General features: G+C 42.5%; 2 protein-coding genes across 2 annotated transcripts in view; both read right to left on the reverse strand.

Annotated features, from left to right (window-relative positions):
• Positions 1-18,255, reverse strand: part of LOC308102580 (E3 ubiquitin-protein ligase TRIM35-like) — a gene marked incomplete at its 5' end in the record, with an annotated part of 614,451 nt that overhangs the window by 253,273 nt on the left and 342,923 nt on the right. The window lies entirely within an intron of this gene.
• Positions 6,001-18,254, reverse strand: gja11 (gap junction protein, alpha 11; the record flags this gene model as incomplete). The annotated part of the gene is made up of 7 exons (XM_080454107.1): positions 6,001-6,246; positions 7,677-7,803; positions 8,986-9,092; positions 14,462-14,557; positions 16,043-16,114; positions 16,426-16,611; positions 18,126-18,254. The coding sequence occupies 7 exons, from the start codon at positions 18,252-18,254 to the stop codon at positions 6,001-6,003; spliced, it is 963 nt and encodes a 320-aa protein (XP_080310233.1).

Below are 18,255 nucleotides of genomic sequence, written 5' to 3' on the forward strand. Positions count from 1 at the left end.
CTTTTCAGGTCAAGGACCCCTCAATGAATGCGGATTTGGCCGCGGACCCCCATCTGAAAAGATTCTCAGATGTGGTGTTAAAAATGTCAAAAAAATATTCAAACATTTTCAAAGAATATCAAGATTTTTAGAAAATAGCTGATGTATGTATAGGGCCCTGGGGGAACCCCCCCCTGCATTAGACCACGGACCACCATAACTCTGAGAGTGTACAAATGGAACCAAATGGACCCGTAAGGGTCCATTTGGTTCCATTTGTACACTCTCAGAGTTACAGCAACATAAGGGTCCCTTGGGTTACTAACTATCCAACATTTATCTGGGTACCCCCTGGAACCCGCTCACGGACCCCTGGGGGTCCCCGGACCCCACTTTGAGAACCATGAAACTTGAAGATCAAGCAGAAGGTGTCACATTACTCCAGTTTTGGCATCTCTGCACTGGCTTCCTGTCATTTTCAGAGTTCAGTTCAAGGTCCTGGTGCTCACTTTTAGAGCTCTGCATGGCCAGGCACCTGAATATTTAACTGACCTGCTGGAACCATTATGTGCCCAGCAGGACCCTGAGGTCAGCAGACCAGGGTCTATTGGTCATTCCTCCTACCAGGTTAATCCCCAAAGGTGACAGAGCCTTTCAGTGTGTAGCGCCTAGACTCTGGAATGCCCTCCCTCGTGGTCTGAGAGCTGCAGCTTCTGTGATTATACTTTTAAGAACCAGCTAAAAACTCTACTGTTTCAACATGCTTTAGGTTAGGGTAATGTCACTGAGGTTCTCCTACGATGCTGAAATATGTCTGCAGTTTTGTTTTCTCTGAGATGCATTGTGTTTTCGTTCTGTTCCTTATCATTTGAATGTTTTTATTTCTGTATGTAAAGCACTTAGTGAGCCCTCTCTGTGAAAAGAGCTGTACAAATAAAATGTACTTACTTACTTACATAAAGCCAGTCAGTCAGTCAGTCAGTCAGTCAGCCAGCCAGCCAGCCAGCCAGCCAGCGGGCTCGTTTCTGAAGTGTATAGTTGCTTATTATGGGATTATTTCCAAAAGAAATCATGTTAATTGTCTCCGCCAGGCCGAAAGGCATGGCGAGAGAGTATGTTTTGCCCCCTGTCCGTCCGTCCGTGTGTGTGTGTCCGTGTGTGTGTGTGTCCGTCCTGTCTGTGTGTTAGCAGCTAATCTCCGGCACCGTTGGCCCGGTTGCTGAAAAACTGTGCACACACACTCCCTGGATGCCAATTCAGAACCTCTGCCCCACATTTTTCACATGGGCCTGTTATAGCGCCACCTGGAGGCCGATGTGTGCAAAACACATTTTTTGCCATTACTCCTACAGCTTTTAATTAAACGTCATGCAAATCGGTACACAGTATCTCTATAGTCATGTGATCAACCCGGATCTGTTCAATTTCCCATATCTCATCCTCATTGGCTAAGGTTGGCTTCCAAAGCTTGCAGGATTGGTTAATTTTGAACAAACTGCCTCAAATCATGAACGCAGCTTGCCATTTCCATAAAATTGCACACGCACATTCCCACTAGGCCGAGGAAGAAATGGCACTTAAAACTTTTCAAATCAGCCTCATGGTGGCGCTATAACAGGCCAATTTGCATTTTTAACTATAACTGCACCGATCTGCGTGAAACTTTGCACAGTATGCACTCCCTAGAGGCCAAGGAAAAACATTTGCACTGCATTTTTCACATCTGCTTTTTACAGCGCCACCAGGAGGCCGACTTATGTCAATAACATTTTTGGATATTAATCCTTCAGATTTTATCCAAACATCAGTTTTGTTTTCATGTTAAGTATCAGCCAAGGTCTTCTGTCTCAGCCAACCCATGTGCACGCACGCACGCACAACAATGTGTCAATAAAAGACCGTTTTACACGTTGCTATGGAGATACTGCATATGAGAGAGAGAGAGAGAGACACACACACACACACACACACACACAAAAGCGAGGGAGACACACACACACACACACACACACACACACACACACACACACACACACACACACACAGAGCACACAGAGCACACAGAGCACACTTGGCCTTGGCCTAAATATACTGTATACTCTTTCACAATAGTTAGTCTGGTCTGGGAGCCCCCTAGTGGTTCTTGAAGGGGCTGCAAGGGTCCCCAGCTAAATGAGTTAATACAGCATCCTGTAGGATTTGAACCATTCCAGTTCCTTAACAATTCCCTCTGAGCGGTCCCATTCCTTAAAGGTTCCATTTCACCATTCCTATACACCTTATTCCTGGAAGTATGTAGGAAGGTAGGGGAGCCCCATATCAAGGGGTTTCCTGTTTACCAGTGTTGCCATGTCTGCTTATAATAAGCGACTTTGGGCTTGATTCTAAAGTGTAGTTTTTGGCTCGCTTCCTAATGTTTTTTATACCAGTGGCTCCCACTTTTTTTTCATGTTAAGGACTCCAGATTAATACGTTGTTGTCCGCGGACCCCCATCTGAAAACATGTGGTGCCAGGGACCCCCATACAAGATTTGTGTTGTTTAAATGTTTCAAAATATTGTCGCGATGAGGCGCATATATTAGCTTGTAGATCTGCTATTTTCAAATAGCTGATATAGTAGTTTTTGGGGGGCTTGTTTTATAGACCTGGCCACTTGTTTCTCTTGCAAAATCTGGCAACACACTGATTACCTGCATTCCACCTGTAGCCTACTAGGGAGGAAGTGGACAGATATTCTTCATTGTAAACAAACATGATAAATATTTTTACAATAACCTCCTTTTTCAGAGAGGAACCATTGAGGGTTAAAAATGGTCTTGATGCTAATATCATAGATAAATAGTAGGTTAATATATGTATCGTTGCCAGGAGAGCGGTAGAATGACACTTTAGTGGTTATTTTAGTGTCAGAACTGTTAAACAGTGAGGGACACAGCACTGTGGCATATTGTCAGATCTGTTAAGGGACAGCACTGTGGCATATTGTCAGATGTGTTAAACAGTGAGGGACACAGCACTGTGGCATATTGTCAGATCTGTTAAGGGACACAGCACTGTGGCATTTTGTCAGATCTGTTAAACAGTGAGGGACACAGCACTGTGGCATATTGTCAGATCTGTTAAGGGACACAGCACTGTGGCATATTGTCAGATCTGTTAAACAGTGAGGGACACAGCACTGTGGCATATTGTCAGATCTGTTAAACAGTGAGGGACACAGCACTGTGGCATATTGTCAGATCTGTTAAACAGTGAGGGACACAGCACTGTGGCATATTGTCAGATGTGTTAAACAGTGAGGGACACAGCACTGTGGCATATTGTCAGATCTGTTAAACAGTGAGGGACACAGCACTGTGGCATATTGTCAGATCTGTTAAACAGTGAGGGACACAGCACTGTGGCATATTGTCAGATCTGTTAAACAGTGAGGGACACAGCACTGTGGCATATTGTCAGATCTGTTAAACAGTGAGGGACACAGCACTGTGGCATGTTGGCAAAACACACACTTGGACCCGGAAGTTGTTCTGACGGGCGCATACGTCACGGCTTAACAAGCCGCCCGGATACGGGCCAAGAATAAGGTGAATATATTTGTTTTTAAAAATCTATATAGTGTTGGCCTTCGTTAAAATGTTTGATAAACACAAATGTAATCACACAGACAGTAATGCCTACATATTATTTTAATGGTTCTCAAAGAGGGGGTCCAGGGACCACCTGGGTTAGTAATGGACCCTTACAGGTCTGTAATTCTGAGAGTGTACACATGGAACCAAATGGACCCTTACAGGTCTATAACTCTGAGAGTGTACACATGGAACCAAATGGACCCTTACAGGTCTGTAACTCTGAGAGTGTATATGTCACAGGGAAAATGGCATTCCAGGGAAATTGACAGGGGAGCGCTTGTTTTATAGGCACGGGGCGGTGCTGCGAGGCGGGGATTTGATGCGAGGACGACGACCACAACAACAACATATACTAACCAGGAAGCTACGCTAGGGGAACGCTGAAAATAAAATGGATAATATGAGAGAAATACTCAAGTAAAGTACGAATACCTCAAAATTGTACTTGAGTAAATCTACTTTGTTACTTTGCACCACTAGTACAAGCCTCAGTGGCGCACTTCGATAATCATTGGACTCCCCACCCACTACCACTGCAGGAGCCTGGGTTTGACTCCAGCTTGGGACATTACTTTTTCAAACAACCGCAGACTACTTTTTTTTCGCTGATAAAGTATAGTTTTGGACCATGACGGAAGGCGCTCCGACTTAGCTAGTCGACTTAAGCGCCGTCCGAGTTATGTACCGATAGGCACAGAATCGTAAATGATGTTGTGTGGGGACTGCGTTTGCCCCAAGTGCCACTCACTGCACTAACATAGCCCACCAGGCCCGCCCCCTGGAGTGTGTGTGTGTGTGTGTGTGTGTGTGTGTGTGTGTGTGTGTGTGTGTGTGTGTGTGTGTGTGTGTGTGTGTGTGTGTGTGTGTGTGTGTGTGTGTGTATGTACACGCGCGCGTGTGCGCATGCGTGTGTGCGTGCTGATTTGTGCATGCGTGCGTGTGTGGTGTGGGGCTCATGTCTGGCTTGCATCTCTAGCGTTGATTCTACAGAATTGCATGAGGGGCATGAAAACAAGCGTACCCCTTTCAATTTCCCTGGAATGCCATTTTCCCTGTAACATATACATGGAACCAAATGGACCCTTACAGGTCTGTAACTCTGAGAGTGTACACATGGAACCAAATGGTCGCGATGCATTGTGAGCTTGTAGATCGAGTACTACGCTTGCCTCTGAGATGTAGTCAGCAGTGGTGGCTTATCCAACGGGCTTGATGTGCTGAAGCACAGGGCACCAACCTTGGGGGGGGGGGGGGCACCAAACGGCGAAAAACGCCGACATTTAGAAGCAGGGCTGCTAAAGGAGCGCTACAACATTGAAACGCGCCGGTGAAACGGCACTTTTTTTTTCACACCGCACCATAAGCCACATGTTGAAGAATAAATCATTACAAATGAGAAATGGGTCAAAGTCAAAAAACGTTTAATTAATGTCTCTGAGTATTTATCTGAACGGTGGCCATAACACATCAATCAGTACTGCTTTCTGTTCAGTAACAGTTGTGCTTTTCAAGTTTTTGTCTTATTGTATTTATTATGTATAGTTTAACACTTTACAGATCAGCAGCTTCACGCTCACACAGTCAATGTTTTATGATTAGTCATAATGTTTGATGTTTTATGATTAGTCATAATGTTTAATGTTTTATGATTAGTCATAATGTTTAATGTTTTATGATTAGTCATAATGTTTAATGTTTTATGATTAGTCATAATGTTTGATGTTTTATGATTAGTCATAATGTTTGATCATGAAATATGTCTCTATTTTCCACTTTCTGTCATGCAGTTCCTCCGTGTACCACTAGGGGCAGACACATCCCCATTTGAAGAAGCACTGCGTTAGGTTTCAAGTAGCCTATAGTTAAAGGACCATTTCACCCATTTTCAACCATTATCTTCATATAAGTGGTCCTCACTAATGCTCATTAACAGATGGCACCATTCGCGATGCGATGCACGGTGAGCTTGTAGATCAGCTATTTTCAAATAGCCTAGGTATAGCCTAAAATAGGGCTAAACAAGGGGTTAATGTATGTTTTATAATGTAATAATTTATATCTGCAAAGTAACTAACTCAAGTTTTCAAATAATTGTAGTGGAGTAAAAAAGTACAATATTTGCCTCTGAGATGTAGTGGAGGAGAAGTAAAAGCACTGAAAAATTGGAAATACTTCGGTATACAGTAAAAGTACCTCAAAGTTGTACTTAAGTACCAGTACCTGAGTAAATGTACTAAGTTACTTCACACCACTGGTAAAGTAGACGGTAAATGGTGCATCACATTATAATGAGCATTTCAGTGGAGGACCGATTATACGAAATGCTCCTTTAAGTGTCAAAAACGGTTCTAAACAGGGCTGACCCCACCATTCGACCCTTGACCTTTAGATATGCACCTCCCCTGCGTTGTTGTTGTCCTCCGAGACGCTCTTCTCCGCCTCGTTGACCCCCCGGTGACCCCCTCCCGCGGTGACCCCCTCGTGTTGACCTTTGCCCCCGGCGGCGTGGTGGATCATCTTGTGGCGCTGCAGGTCCATCTCCAGGTTGATCCAGTTCTGGATCATGTGATCCCTCTCCTCGAAGGCCTGCCTCTCCTGGAGGGGCGGAGTCACGGGGGTGACGGTGTAGTCCTGCCGTTTGGGGGGAGAAGGGGGGGGGGGGTTGGAAAAAGTACTCAGATATTTTACTTAAGTAAAAGTAGCAATACCACAATATAAAAAATAGTAAAAGGCCTGTGTTGAAAATGTTACTTGAGTAAAAGTACGAACGTATTGGTATCAAAATGTACTTAAAGTACCAAAAGTAAAAGTACTAAAATGTTTGAAAATAGCAGATCTACAAGCTCACGACGCATCACGATGCGACGCGTTGTGAGCTTGTAGATCTGCTATTTTCAAATTGCCGAGGTATAAAATAGGGCTGAAGTGGTTAGTGTATGTTTTATAATGTAATAATTTATTTATTGCAAAGTAACTAGTGACTAAAGTTTTCAAACAATTGTAGTGGAGTAAAAGTACAATATTTGCCTCTGAGATGTAGTGGAGTAGAAGTAAAAGTATTGAAAATTGGAAATACTCCTCAACATTGTACTCAAGTACAGTACTTGAGTAAATGCACTTAGTTACTTTACACCATGGGGGGGGGGGGTGTTCATTTTGATCTTGTTTTCGTCTTAGTCTTTTGAAAAATATTCACAAACACGTTGGTGAAGACATTTCTTGGTAAGGAATTTATTCCCAGATTTTATTAATATCCTCTGACTAAACGTCTTGTCTTAGTTCTACGATTTCGCGATGAAATATGCAGTTTTTTTTGCAATTTTATGCGGTGAAATTGCGGGAAGTTGCGAAATATGCGCAAAGTTGTGAAATATGCGGAAATAAGCTAAATATGCGATATGTGAAAAGTTGCGAAATATGCGGAAATATGCGATGCGATGTGCATATTATGCGATGCGGCCTTTTTGAGAAAACGTTACCCCCGCATAATTATGCGCCATTTTGATGATTACACATAATCGCATTTTTCTGGAGGGTCTATCCACTGGATCTCTGCTCCACCATCCACACGTTTCCTATAGGGCGTTGTGGACATCACTTCCTGTCGATTTGATCCCTGATACCGATATCAAATGGACAGGAAGTGATGAAATAATTACATTCTGCTTTAAGTAGCATGTGAGGGGTCAAACTAGTTTTTTTTTTATGATTCCGAATCCATTGCAAGCATTTGTTTTGCACCAAAACCACTCCTTTATTTCTTTGACTTAAAGCAGAATTTAATTATTTATTTATTTCCCACATAAGGTTAAGGGTACCCCAACTTTCAACAGCTGTCACAGATTCCCCTAGGGGACACTAGGGGGAACTGCATTTCAGTCTTTGTGAGATGTGTTAGGCCTACTAGACACCTTTACAAACACATTGGTGAAGATTTTTTTTGGTAAGGAATTTATTCCAAGATTTGACATTATTCTGATAATATTCCCTGACTATACAGGTTAGTTAGTTGTGATTATTCTAAACGGTGGTAAAAACGGGTTTCTGGTCCCGCCCCCTACCTGGCGTTGGGCGGAGCATAGCCTGACGGCGCGCACGCTGAGGTAGCAAAGCTCCGCCCCACTGAGGAGCAGAGAGACACCGGCCGCCACCAGCATGAACCAAATGAAGACCGACTTCTCTGTGGGCCTGAAAACACAAAAACTATTATTATTATTATTAAAGTTAACTGCAGTAAAAACTAGAAAAAGTGCTCCTCGGAGCACAGGTCTCCGCCAGGTCAGGTAGGTTAGTGTGGGCCAGCAATGTTCGGAATGCACCAATCAGGATGGAATATGAGAAATCGGATGGAACCATCTTGATCACGTGACTGTAGAGATAATGTGTACCGATTTGTGTGATGTTTGGACACAATTTGTAGGAGTAATATAAAAATGTGTTGCAAAAATCTGCCTCCTGGTGGCGCTATAATGGGCAATACTAAAAGGGTGGCATTTGTTCCTCAACGTAGTGTGAATGTGCGTGCAAAGTTTCACCGCAATCGGACGCTGCGTTCATGATTTGCGGCATTTTGTTTTAAACGGGCCACTCCTGCAAACTTTAGATGTCAATCTTAGGCAATCAGGATGGAATAGGAAAAAACAGATCCGTTTGGATCACATGACTATAGAGAGCATGTGTACCGATTTGCGTGAGATTTGGATAAAATCTGAAGGAGTAATATAAAAAAAAATGTTTTACTTAGTACTACTTTACAGTAGGATCTTATAGCGCCTCCTGGTGGCGCTATAAAAGGCAGATGTGAAAAATGGGCGAAAGGTTTTTCCTTGGCCTCTAGGGAGTGCACATACAAAGTTTTACACAGAGGGGTGCAGTTATAGGGAAGTGGGAATGTGCATGCAAAATTGCATGCTGTGTTCATGATTTGAGGCATTTTGTTGAAAACGGAGCATTCCTTCAAACTTGGGAGGACAATTTTAGCCAATCAGGATGGAATATGAAAAATCTGAAAGACCCGTTTTGTTTAATAACTAGTAGGAGTACGGTCAAAACATTTGTTTTGCACAAAGTGGCCTCCTGGTGGCGCTATAAAAGGCCCATGTGAAAAAATTGATGATCCAGGGAGTGTGTGTGCACGGTTTCGCTGCGATCAAGCCAACGGTGCCGGAGATTAGCTGTTCACAGACAGAATGACACACGGACACACAGACGGACAGGGGAAAACACACTCTCGTCATGCCTTTCGATAAAAAATGTGCTAACTGAAACTGCACTGTGTGCTTACAAACTTTACTAACTAAAGTCATAGAGAAAATGTCCTTGATTTGAAATACGTGTATTTAAAGTGATCAATGGTTGAAGTGTACCCACCTGGACAGGAAGCAGTCCACCTGGTGAGGACAGGGGGTGTGGTCACAGATGTAGCGATGTTGGAGTGTGAATCCAAACAGCAAGTACTGTCCTACGATGAAGCCCACCTATAAACATATTATATTATAATATAAATATATAATATTTACTGTTCTATACGATGAAGCCTACCTATAAACATATTATATTATAAATATATAATATTATAATATTTACTGTTCTATACGATGAAGCCTACCTATAAACATATAATATTATAATATTATAAATATATCATATTATAATATTATAAACATATATTATAATATTGCTGTCCTATGATGATTGATTGATTGAATATTTTATTAGGCAAAAAATGTAAAACAGCACAGTTACATTTAAAATACTTTGTCTAACAGGTCCGTTCATAAAAGTCCTTGCGGACTTGTTTCCAATGAGGGCCTTGGTATTCAATTCATAGACATATATAGTGGCACCACAGTTCGAATATCATTACAAAAAAACTGCAAAAAAAATATCACTATGTACAACAAAAAATAAAAAGAGGGGGGAAAAAAATATGTACAAGAACAGGGGGGGGGGGGTCTTCGGTCTAACGGGAAAATGGTACTACCTCCTCCTTTGGCCACCTGAAAGGTGATTTTTTTAAGGCTCTTTTAAATGAGCCCAGCGAACTGCATTTTTTGAGGGATGGAGTTAGACTATTCCAATCCTGGGTGGCAGTGCTGTAGAAGGAGAATTTGCCCATGTTTGTTTTATGGGTGGGTGGTACCAAATTGTTGTTAACGCTCCCTCTGGTATTGTGACTGTGGGTGTCGCTAACCTTTTGGAGGTATTTACTCAGATATGCGGGAATAGGGGGCATATCGGGCAAATTTGCATTTACAATTTTGATGGCCAGTCCCATTTTTAGTTGTTTAACCCTGTCTTCCACCCTGAGCCAGCCTAGGCTGGCAAAATGGGTGGGAGAAAGGTGGGTCATGGGCCCCAATCCGAGGAGTAGCCGAATCAGTTTGTTTTGGGAGGTTTGAAGCTTAGTCTTCAGTGACACTGAGGTGTTGGAGTACCAGGAGGTGCAAGCATAGTCAAAAAGTGGTTGAATCAGGGCCCCAGAGAGGGTCCTGAGGGCCTGAGGGTTGACAAAAGAGGAAACTCTGCCCATAAATTTGGTTCTCTGGTTTACTCTTTTGACCACCTTTGTAGCCATGCTTTTACAACCCAAATAGGTAATCTCTTCTTTGCTAGAGATAATTGTGCCATCGACTTTGACCTTGAAATCATTTACATCCATCTGTCTGAGGGAATGTTTGGTCCCAAAGAGAATGGATTCAGTTTTTCCAAGATGTAGTGACAGTTTGTTATCGGTAAGCCAAGTACGGATTTTTGAGAGTTCGGAGCTGAGCGCCTCCTCAACTTGCAACTTGTCCTCTCCCGAGATCAGGAGTGCCGAGTCATCAGCGAACAGGAACAATTTGCAGTTACAGGCAGCGTTCATGTCGTTAATGTATCCACCTGTTTCCGCGGGAATTTACTGGAGCAAAAATCCTGTGTGGGAAACATCCTGCGGGGGGACCGGAAGTAGGAAATAGCGGCTCAGTGTGTTTACATTTGCCAGCAGAACGTAGCTCGTTCGCAGCGTGCATCCGTTGTCTGTCAACAACACAGTAGTCTGTAGTGTGCCTTGACTTCAGTGCGCTGACTCTCTCCCCATGCACCGCCCCCCCGCCCCCTTGCGCTTCAACTACATGCAAAAAGCCCGTTCGCCGCAGTACAGCTACGTTCTGCTGGCAAATGTAAACACACTGAGCCGCTATTTCCTACTTCCGGTCCCCCCGCAGGATGTTTCCCACACAGGATTTTTGCTCCAGTAAATTCCCGCGGAAACAGGTGGATAGAAGAAACAGTAACGGCCCTAGAATGCTACCCTGAGGAACCCCACAGCTCACTGGGAGTCCACCTAGTACAAAAATATCATATTACAATATTAACATTCTATCGTATCGTCACCTTCCTAAAATAATGGCCTACACAGTATGTCAGTAGCAAAATGTATTTACTATTTTTTTGCCTAAATCATCTCTTCATTACACTGGCAACACTCTATATATTAGATTACATGTAACGATTCACTCAACGCACAATACGATTCGAATCACGATTCTAGGTTCACAATACGATTTTTCCACGAACGCATTTTTTTTTAAATTTCTCTTACATAAGTTTTTTTTAATTTTTTTTTTTCAATACTGTTTGTTTTCTTTTATCCTCTTTAAACTGCAGCAAATGCCTTTTTTTCATCATTTCTCTTACACACATCTCTTTTCAATACTGTATCAAAGAATGCCTTATTATTCCTGAGGTACATAAAGCCAACTGTACTGTAAGCCAGGCACACACTAAGCCATGTTTAGTTTCATTTGTCTTCACAAAAATGAAATACAAATTTAAAATATATAATAGATAAAATAAAGAATAACTTAAAATATATTTTGTCTTAGCAAAAATTAAATTAATTTCAAAACAAATAAAACAGATAAACAGACGTTTTTTAAATTAACCCAGACCTGGAACGCATCTGTGTCGTTTTTTGATTTGAGCTATAAAAGCATTATTTTACACTTTGGCTATTCAAAAATAGCAGATCTACAAGCTTGTAGCTACAAGCTTGTAGATCTGCTATTTTTTTAAATTGAGAAACTTTGTGCAAATCTTTGAATATAATGTTTTAAAGTGAACATTTGTAACTCAAATCTTTGCTTCTGGGGGGGTCCCTGGAACAAAACATTTTGAGATGGGGGTCCGCAGCCAAATACATATCATTTTGGGGATCCTTGACATGAAAAAGTTTGAGAACCACTGACATAGCAATATACGTTTTCCTTTAAAAAACTGTTAGGATTTAGAAGACATTTTGTAGAATGGGAACCTCAGGCCTTAATGGGTTAACAAACTAGTCTTAGCCCACTTGTTCCTTGGAGTTTACATGTTCAGTTTTTTTCTGTGTTTTGTTTTTCTTCCCAGATATCTTTCCAGCATATCCAGACATGCTGTTCCAGCGCGTTGTGACATCGATGAGGAGCATGTTATCAGTCAGCCCCAGCGCTGTCTGTTTGGCTCTGAACACAGCAGATGCTGAGGTGCTTCGATGGAAGAAGGCTGCAACGCTCCTCACCAGACCCAGTAAGAGGCTGACACACCATTCACTTTCAAACCCGCCTGCATGGCCAAGTTTAACCCATTAAGACCGGGAAAGCATCTACACCATGCATTTAAAACAAAAATTTAATATTTAATATCATATTGTTTACGTCCCTCAAACGTTTTTCAAAAGGTTTGAGCCTAAATCAAGCCTCAGATATACTCATTCCAACTAACTTCTCTCTGGCTTATAAAGCACTTTCACCTGCAATACCATATTGTCCTGATTTGCACGTGGCGCTATTGAGCCAGTTTGTATGCATGTTACTGTATCTCCTGGTTCTGTGTGGAAAAAGTAAAAAAAATGGGAGGGATGGCCCCGAAAGTGACGTCACTTTCGGGGCCAAATCAGTTTGGCCTGTTTTGAGACCAATTTACATAAAACCCCAGATATGCTGTGAAAGCCTGAGTGTTCAAACTGGGGTATTTTTTGTGATAGAAGAGAGGTAGGGGAGACCAAAAACACACTAGTGCTACGAGCTTGTAGATCTGCTATTTTTTTGAAAAAATAATTGAAAATGTGTGCAAATATTTGAATATATACATAAATACATTCAAATCTTTGCTTCTGGGGGGGTCCCCGGGAACAAAACATTTTGAGAAGGGGGTCCGCGGCCAAATACATATCATTTTGGGGGTCCTTGACATGAAAAAGTTTGAGAACCACTGATATTAAATCAAAATAAGTTTTTTTTTTAAAAACTGTTAGGATTTAGCAAATATTAGTAGAATCCTGCAGAAGCAATACGATTTGAGTTACAAATGTTCGCTTTAAAAATATATATATGTTCAAAGATTTGCACCAATCAGGATTTTTCCAAAATAGCAGATCTACAAGCTCATATCGAGTGCCGCGCTATGAGCTTGTAGATCTGCTATTTTTGAATAGCCAAATAAATCTAAAAATGACGAACGGATACGTTCCCCGTCTTAATGGGTTAAAGTGGGCAAAACACTTGACATGGGGAGCGAACCCGCCGGCCTCTCTCAACACGACGTCCATATTCCTTGCATTGTCCGTAACAATAGCAATGTCACCATTAGGCCTTTTAAGATTCCATTCAGTCACAGCTGTTGTCAGAATGTCACCTATATGTTGATTCCAGTGTGTGATTCGAGCAGAGGGCGAGTTTGAAGCACACAGTTTACCATCTCCCACTTGCTTTTAATTCCATGGGTCGTGATAGTGACATAACTCTGGGTGGCCCTAGACCAGGGCTGATGCAACTTTGATGACGCAGAGGGCCACTATATATTTCCACACTCACTCCAGAGGGACACATTGCATATAGTGTCGGGCCATTCTATGTCACACACAAGTAGCAAAAATAGCCGATCTACAAGCTCAAACGTTTTGAGCTTGTAGATCTGCTGTTTTTGCTATTTTTTAATTGGAATCCTGAAAAGTGAAATTTTTAATTAATTTCAAATTCATTTAGTTATACTTATGTTAACTACATACAAATACATTGGACATAAAAAAGACAATATAATGTTAATACTAGTCATTAAGCTACTAATATAGACTGAAGTAATTAAAGCGGGTCATGTTTGCATGTTTGGAATCATAACATCTGAAATCAATAATATATCATTATTCTGATATTAACCTGAGGGCCGCATTAAGTGAAGGTGGGGGCCGCATGTGGCCCCCGGGCCGCCAGTTGCCCATGTATGAGCTCGATGTCCAGCCGTCTGTTGTGATTGCTATGGCATCTACATCTTCAAGGCTCTGAATCACTTTTTTTTTTTTGTTATCCTTGTAAAGCGCTGGCATTACTTTCTCGCTAAAGTGCGGACGTGACGGGATACGATATTTCCACTCCAGAGTGTTTACCATTTGCCTAAAACCGAGAACGGCCTCATATCTTTGGCCATTCCAAAATCCATTCTGTAGCGTTGTTTGGCCTTTGGCTAAACTTTTCTTTCGGGCTGTAGCTGGAGGGGTTGACTGGAGCTTCTCTTTATGATGGCGGCGTATATGCTGCATCATGTTTTTTGTGTTTGTGTAGGGAAGCAACTTCTTGCAATATTTGCAGATTGTGTTCGTCTCGTCTGTTATCTTCTCACCTTTTTCATTTTCTGTCTAAGGGAAGCCAAAATGTCTCCACGCCTCGGACTTCACTCCACAATGTCAACATCACTTGATTTACTTGCGACCCCCGCCATGATTCACATTATTTTTCTTCTCTCTATCGCGATGTCATGTTTTATTAAATTGATTTAAATTGTCACCACTACGATACATCGTTACATGCCTAGTTAGTGGTAGGCCTACCTCCAGTAGGATCTTAGCGAGGACGTGCAGAGCGTAGGAGCGTAGTAGACGTCCTTTGAGGCTGATCTTCCCCTCGTCAGAGCTGTACTTAGGAACCTACCATTAAATCACAATAACATTACATTACAATCATTTAGCAGACGCTTTTATCCATAGAGACTTACAATAAGTGCATTCAACATAGGTAGGGAACGAAGCTACTAATCACCAGAAATATTAAGTGCATTCCCTTCTAAAACAAGCAACTAGGAGTATACCTAGCGCTGAGGTAAAAGTGCAATATATAAGCTTCCTACTTTCTTAAACCAGCCTGATCTCACAGAATGTAGTATACATTGCACGGACCCAGTGCACGTCATTCCGTGCATAGTCGCCTAGAAAATCCGAAGATCCGTGCATATGTGTACGGCGAGTCCCACGGTGGGCGTAACCAGTTGCAACCCGGAAAAACCCAGAAGCAGAGCAGTCCCCACAACAACATGTACGATTCTGTGCCTATCGGTACGTAACTCAAACGGCGCTGAGTAGGCCCAAAGGAACGTCACAACGTTCGGGACGGCAACTCGTTCGCTTTAGCTCGCTCGGGGGTGCCTTATGTGGCTCCAGATCCCTTGAGACTGCGCGCCTCCGAAATGCTTTAGTCACAATGGGGGAGATGCGAGGCGGCTATGCACGGATTTTCGGGTTTTCCAGTTGTCTATGCACGGAATGACACCTCCGTGCAATGTATTCTAAGTCCTGTGAGATCGGGTTGATTAAACAGATGAGACAAATAGGAAAATCAAATGAGCACAAGAGCTAAAACAAATAAGTGTATCGAATAGACAAGATCCATTAAAACAAGAGCTCGTACAAATAATTGACAACAAGTAGGCAAGGCTGAGAGGAAGGGTCAGGGTAGTGTTTCCTGAAGAGGTGGGTAAAATCCCCCTTGTATCCACAGTATTAATACTTAAAGTAATAGGTATACCTTGTATCCAAAGTATTAATACATAAAGTAATAGGTATAGGCCTACCTTGTATCCACAGTAGTAATACTTAAAGTAATAGGTATACCTTGTATCCACAGTATTAATACGTAAAGTAATAGGTATACCTTGTATCCACAGTATTAATACATAAAGTAATAGGTATAGGCCTACCTTGTATCCACAGTAGTAATACTTAAAGTAATAGGTATACCTTGTATCCACAGTATTAATACTTAAAGTAATAGGTATACCTTGTATCCACAGTATTAATACATAAAGTAATAGGTATACCTTGTATCCACAGTATTAATACTTAAGTAATAGGTATACCTTGTATCCACAGTATTAATACATAAAGTAATAGGTATACCTTGTATCCACAGTATTAATACATAAAGTAATAGGTATACCTTGTATCCACAGTATTAATACATAAAGTAATAGGTATACCTTGTATCCACAGTATTAATACATAAAGTAATAGGTATACCTTGTATCCACAGTATTAATACATAAAGTAATAGGTATACCTTGTATCCACAGTATTAATACATAAAGTAATAGGTATACCTTGTATCCACAGTATTAATACATAAAGTAATAGGTATACCTTGTATCCACATCGCAGAAATATGTTGGTCTGTTCATCCACCGTGGCCTGTTGCTTCATCTTCCTCCTCATCTAGAAACAACCAGAATGGAACAGAGCCTTCATTAGTAGCATCGGTAACAACCTGTGAAGGAAGTAAGGAAGAGGCCCCTTTCTTTCCGATGTGTGTGTGTGTGTGTGTGTGTGTGTGTGTGTGTGTGTGTGTGTGTGTGTGTGTGTGTGTGTGTGTGTGTGTGTGTGTGTGTGTGTGTGTGTGTGTGTGTGTGCGCGTGCGTGCGTGCGTGCGTGCGTGCGTGCGTGTGCGTGTGCGTGCGTGCGTCCCTGTGTTTGTGTGTGTGTGTGTGTGTGCGTCCCTGTGTGTGTGTGTGTGCGTGCGCGCGTACCTTCTTCTCAGCGTGGATGACGTGCAGCACGTGACCCAGGTAGAGCAGAGTGGGCGTGGCCACACACACTATCTGCAGCGTCCAGTAGCGAACGTGAGAGATGGGGAACGCTCTGTCGTAACACACGTTCTCACAGCCGGGCTGCTGAGTGTTACACACAAAGTCTGACTGCTCATCACCCCACACCTACAGGACAGACAGACAGACAGACAGACAGACAGACAGACAGACAGGGCTCGATCTTAACCGCTTAAAGGAGAATTCAGGACCACATTTTCGTACCTTTTATATGATATTATTATATCCCAGGACGATAGTACAGTAGAAACATGTCATAACTCCATCCTGAGTCCTAAGCAGCTATAAACCAGAGCGTACGGTCCATGCTCTTGATCGCGTATTCTTATCGCGATATTTATTTTCCTAATGTCAGAAACCTGTCCACAGTGTGTGTGTGAGATGATGAACCCTCTGTGTGTGAGATGATGAACCCTCTGTGTGTGAGATGATGAGCCCCTCCCTCCGGGAGTCTTGCAAGACGAGATTTCGCCCGTGATCAGCTTGTAAACACTACGGCGGCCCATTTGGGACAAAAAACACTGTGGCCAGGTTTCTGTCATTAGGAAAGTCAGATATGAACAAAAAAATTATATATATAAATATATATATTATAAATATATATATATATATAAAATCGCGATACAAATGCGTGATCTAGAGCATGGACGGTCCGCTCGGGTTTTTAGATGCGGTGGACTCAGGATGGAGTTTTTCTACAGAACCACTCGTCCTAGGATATAGTAATATCATAGAAAAGTTGAATAAAACATAGTCCTGAATTCTCCTTTAAGGGCGCGCTCCCACCGCACTTTTATTTTACCTCTGGGGCAGAATCTGCCAATGCTTTGTCAATGTAAATGCGTGGATTCACGCAAGAGCGGATTTTTCCGCTTGTCGCGCAGACCCTGCGTTTATCTGCTCTACACGACTTGTCCATTTGAAGCAGAAAACTGCTGGAGGCAGGAGCTGATTTTCCCCCTCTGTCCAATCGGGTGAGTTGAAGGCGGAGCGTCCCAAGACTCAGGAAGCACCATGGTGCTCAAGGCAGCAGGCGGTGCGGGCTACGGGGACGGTCCTGAAAGTGAGTGACAGGTGCGTCACAGCGTTTTTTAAGAATCCGCTGGCTGCAAAAAACTGTGGCCGCGCACAACCTGCGTTTAACAGCGGCCAGCCAACTCTTGGTGAGAGCGCGCCCTAAAGGGATAGTTCACCCCAATTTTTTTTTTTTCCCTATGTATCAGTCACCCCATGGAGACTTGAATTCATGGATATGTTTTAGTTTTTGTCTCATTCCTAAGACAATAATGTGATGACCAGCGGACCGGTAGGCAGCGGTTCCGGTAGGAGACACAAAGGAGACTCTTTGTGTCTCCTACCGGAACCGCTGCCGCTCATTAAATTATTGTCTTAGGAATGAGACAAAAACCAATACAAATCTCCATGAATTCAAGTCTCCATGGGGTGACTAATCCATGGGGAAAAAGTCATTTTGGGGGTGAACTATTCCTTTAAAACCCATATGTTGGGTCCCTCAGGGCTCTATACTAGTGTCTTTTCTGTTTTTACTATCTTCGGCGATAAAATTGCTCACAACGCAAACAAAAGTTGTACGTTTTATATTTAACATTAAAAAAAAGTACCTTCTCTGCTCCGGCGCCCAGGATCAGGATGCGGAACACGAACAGAACGGTGAGCCAGACCTTCCCGATGACCGTAGAATGAGACTGGACCTTATCGAGAAGACGACCCAGTAGATCCCATTCACCCATG

Source organism: Gymnoscopelus braueri (genome assembly GCF_963280865.1).
Source record: "Gymnoscopelus braueri genome assembly, chromosome: 16".
NCBI classification, from domain to species: Eukaryota; Metazoa; Chordata; class Actinopteri; order Myctophiformes; family Myctophidae; genus Gymnoscopelus; species Gymnoscopelus braueri.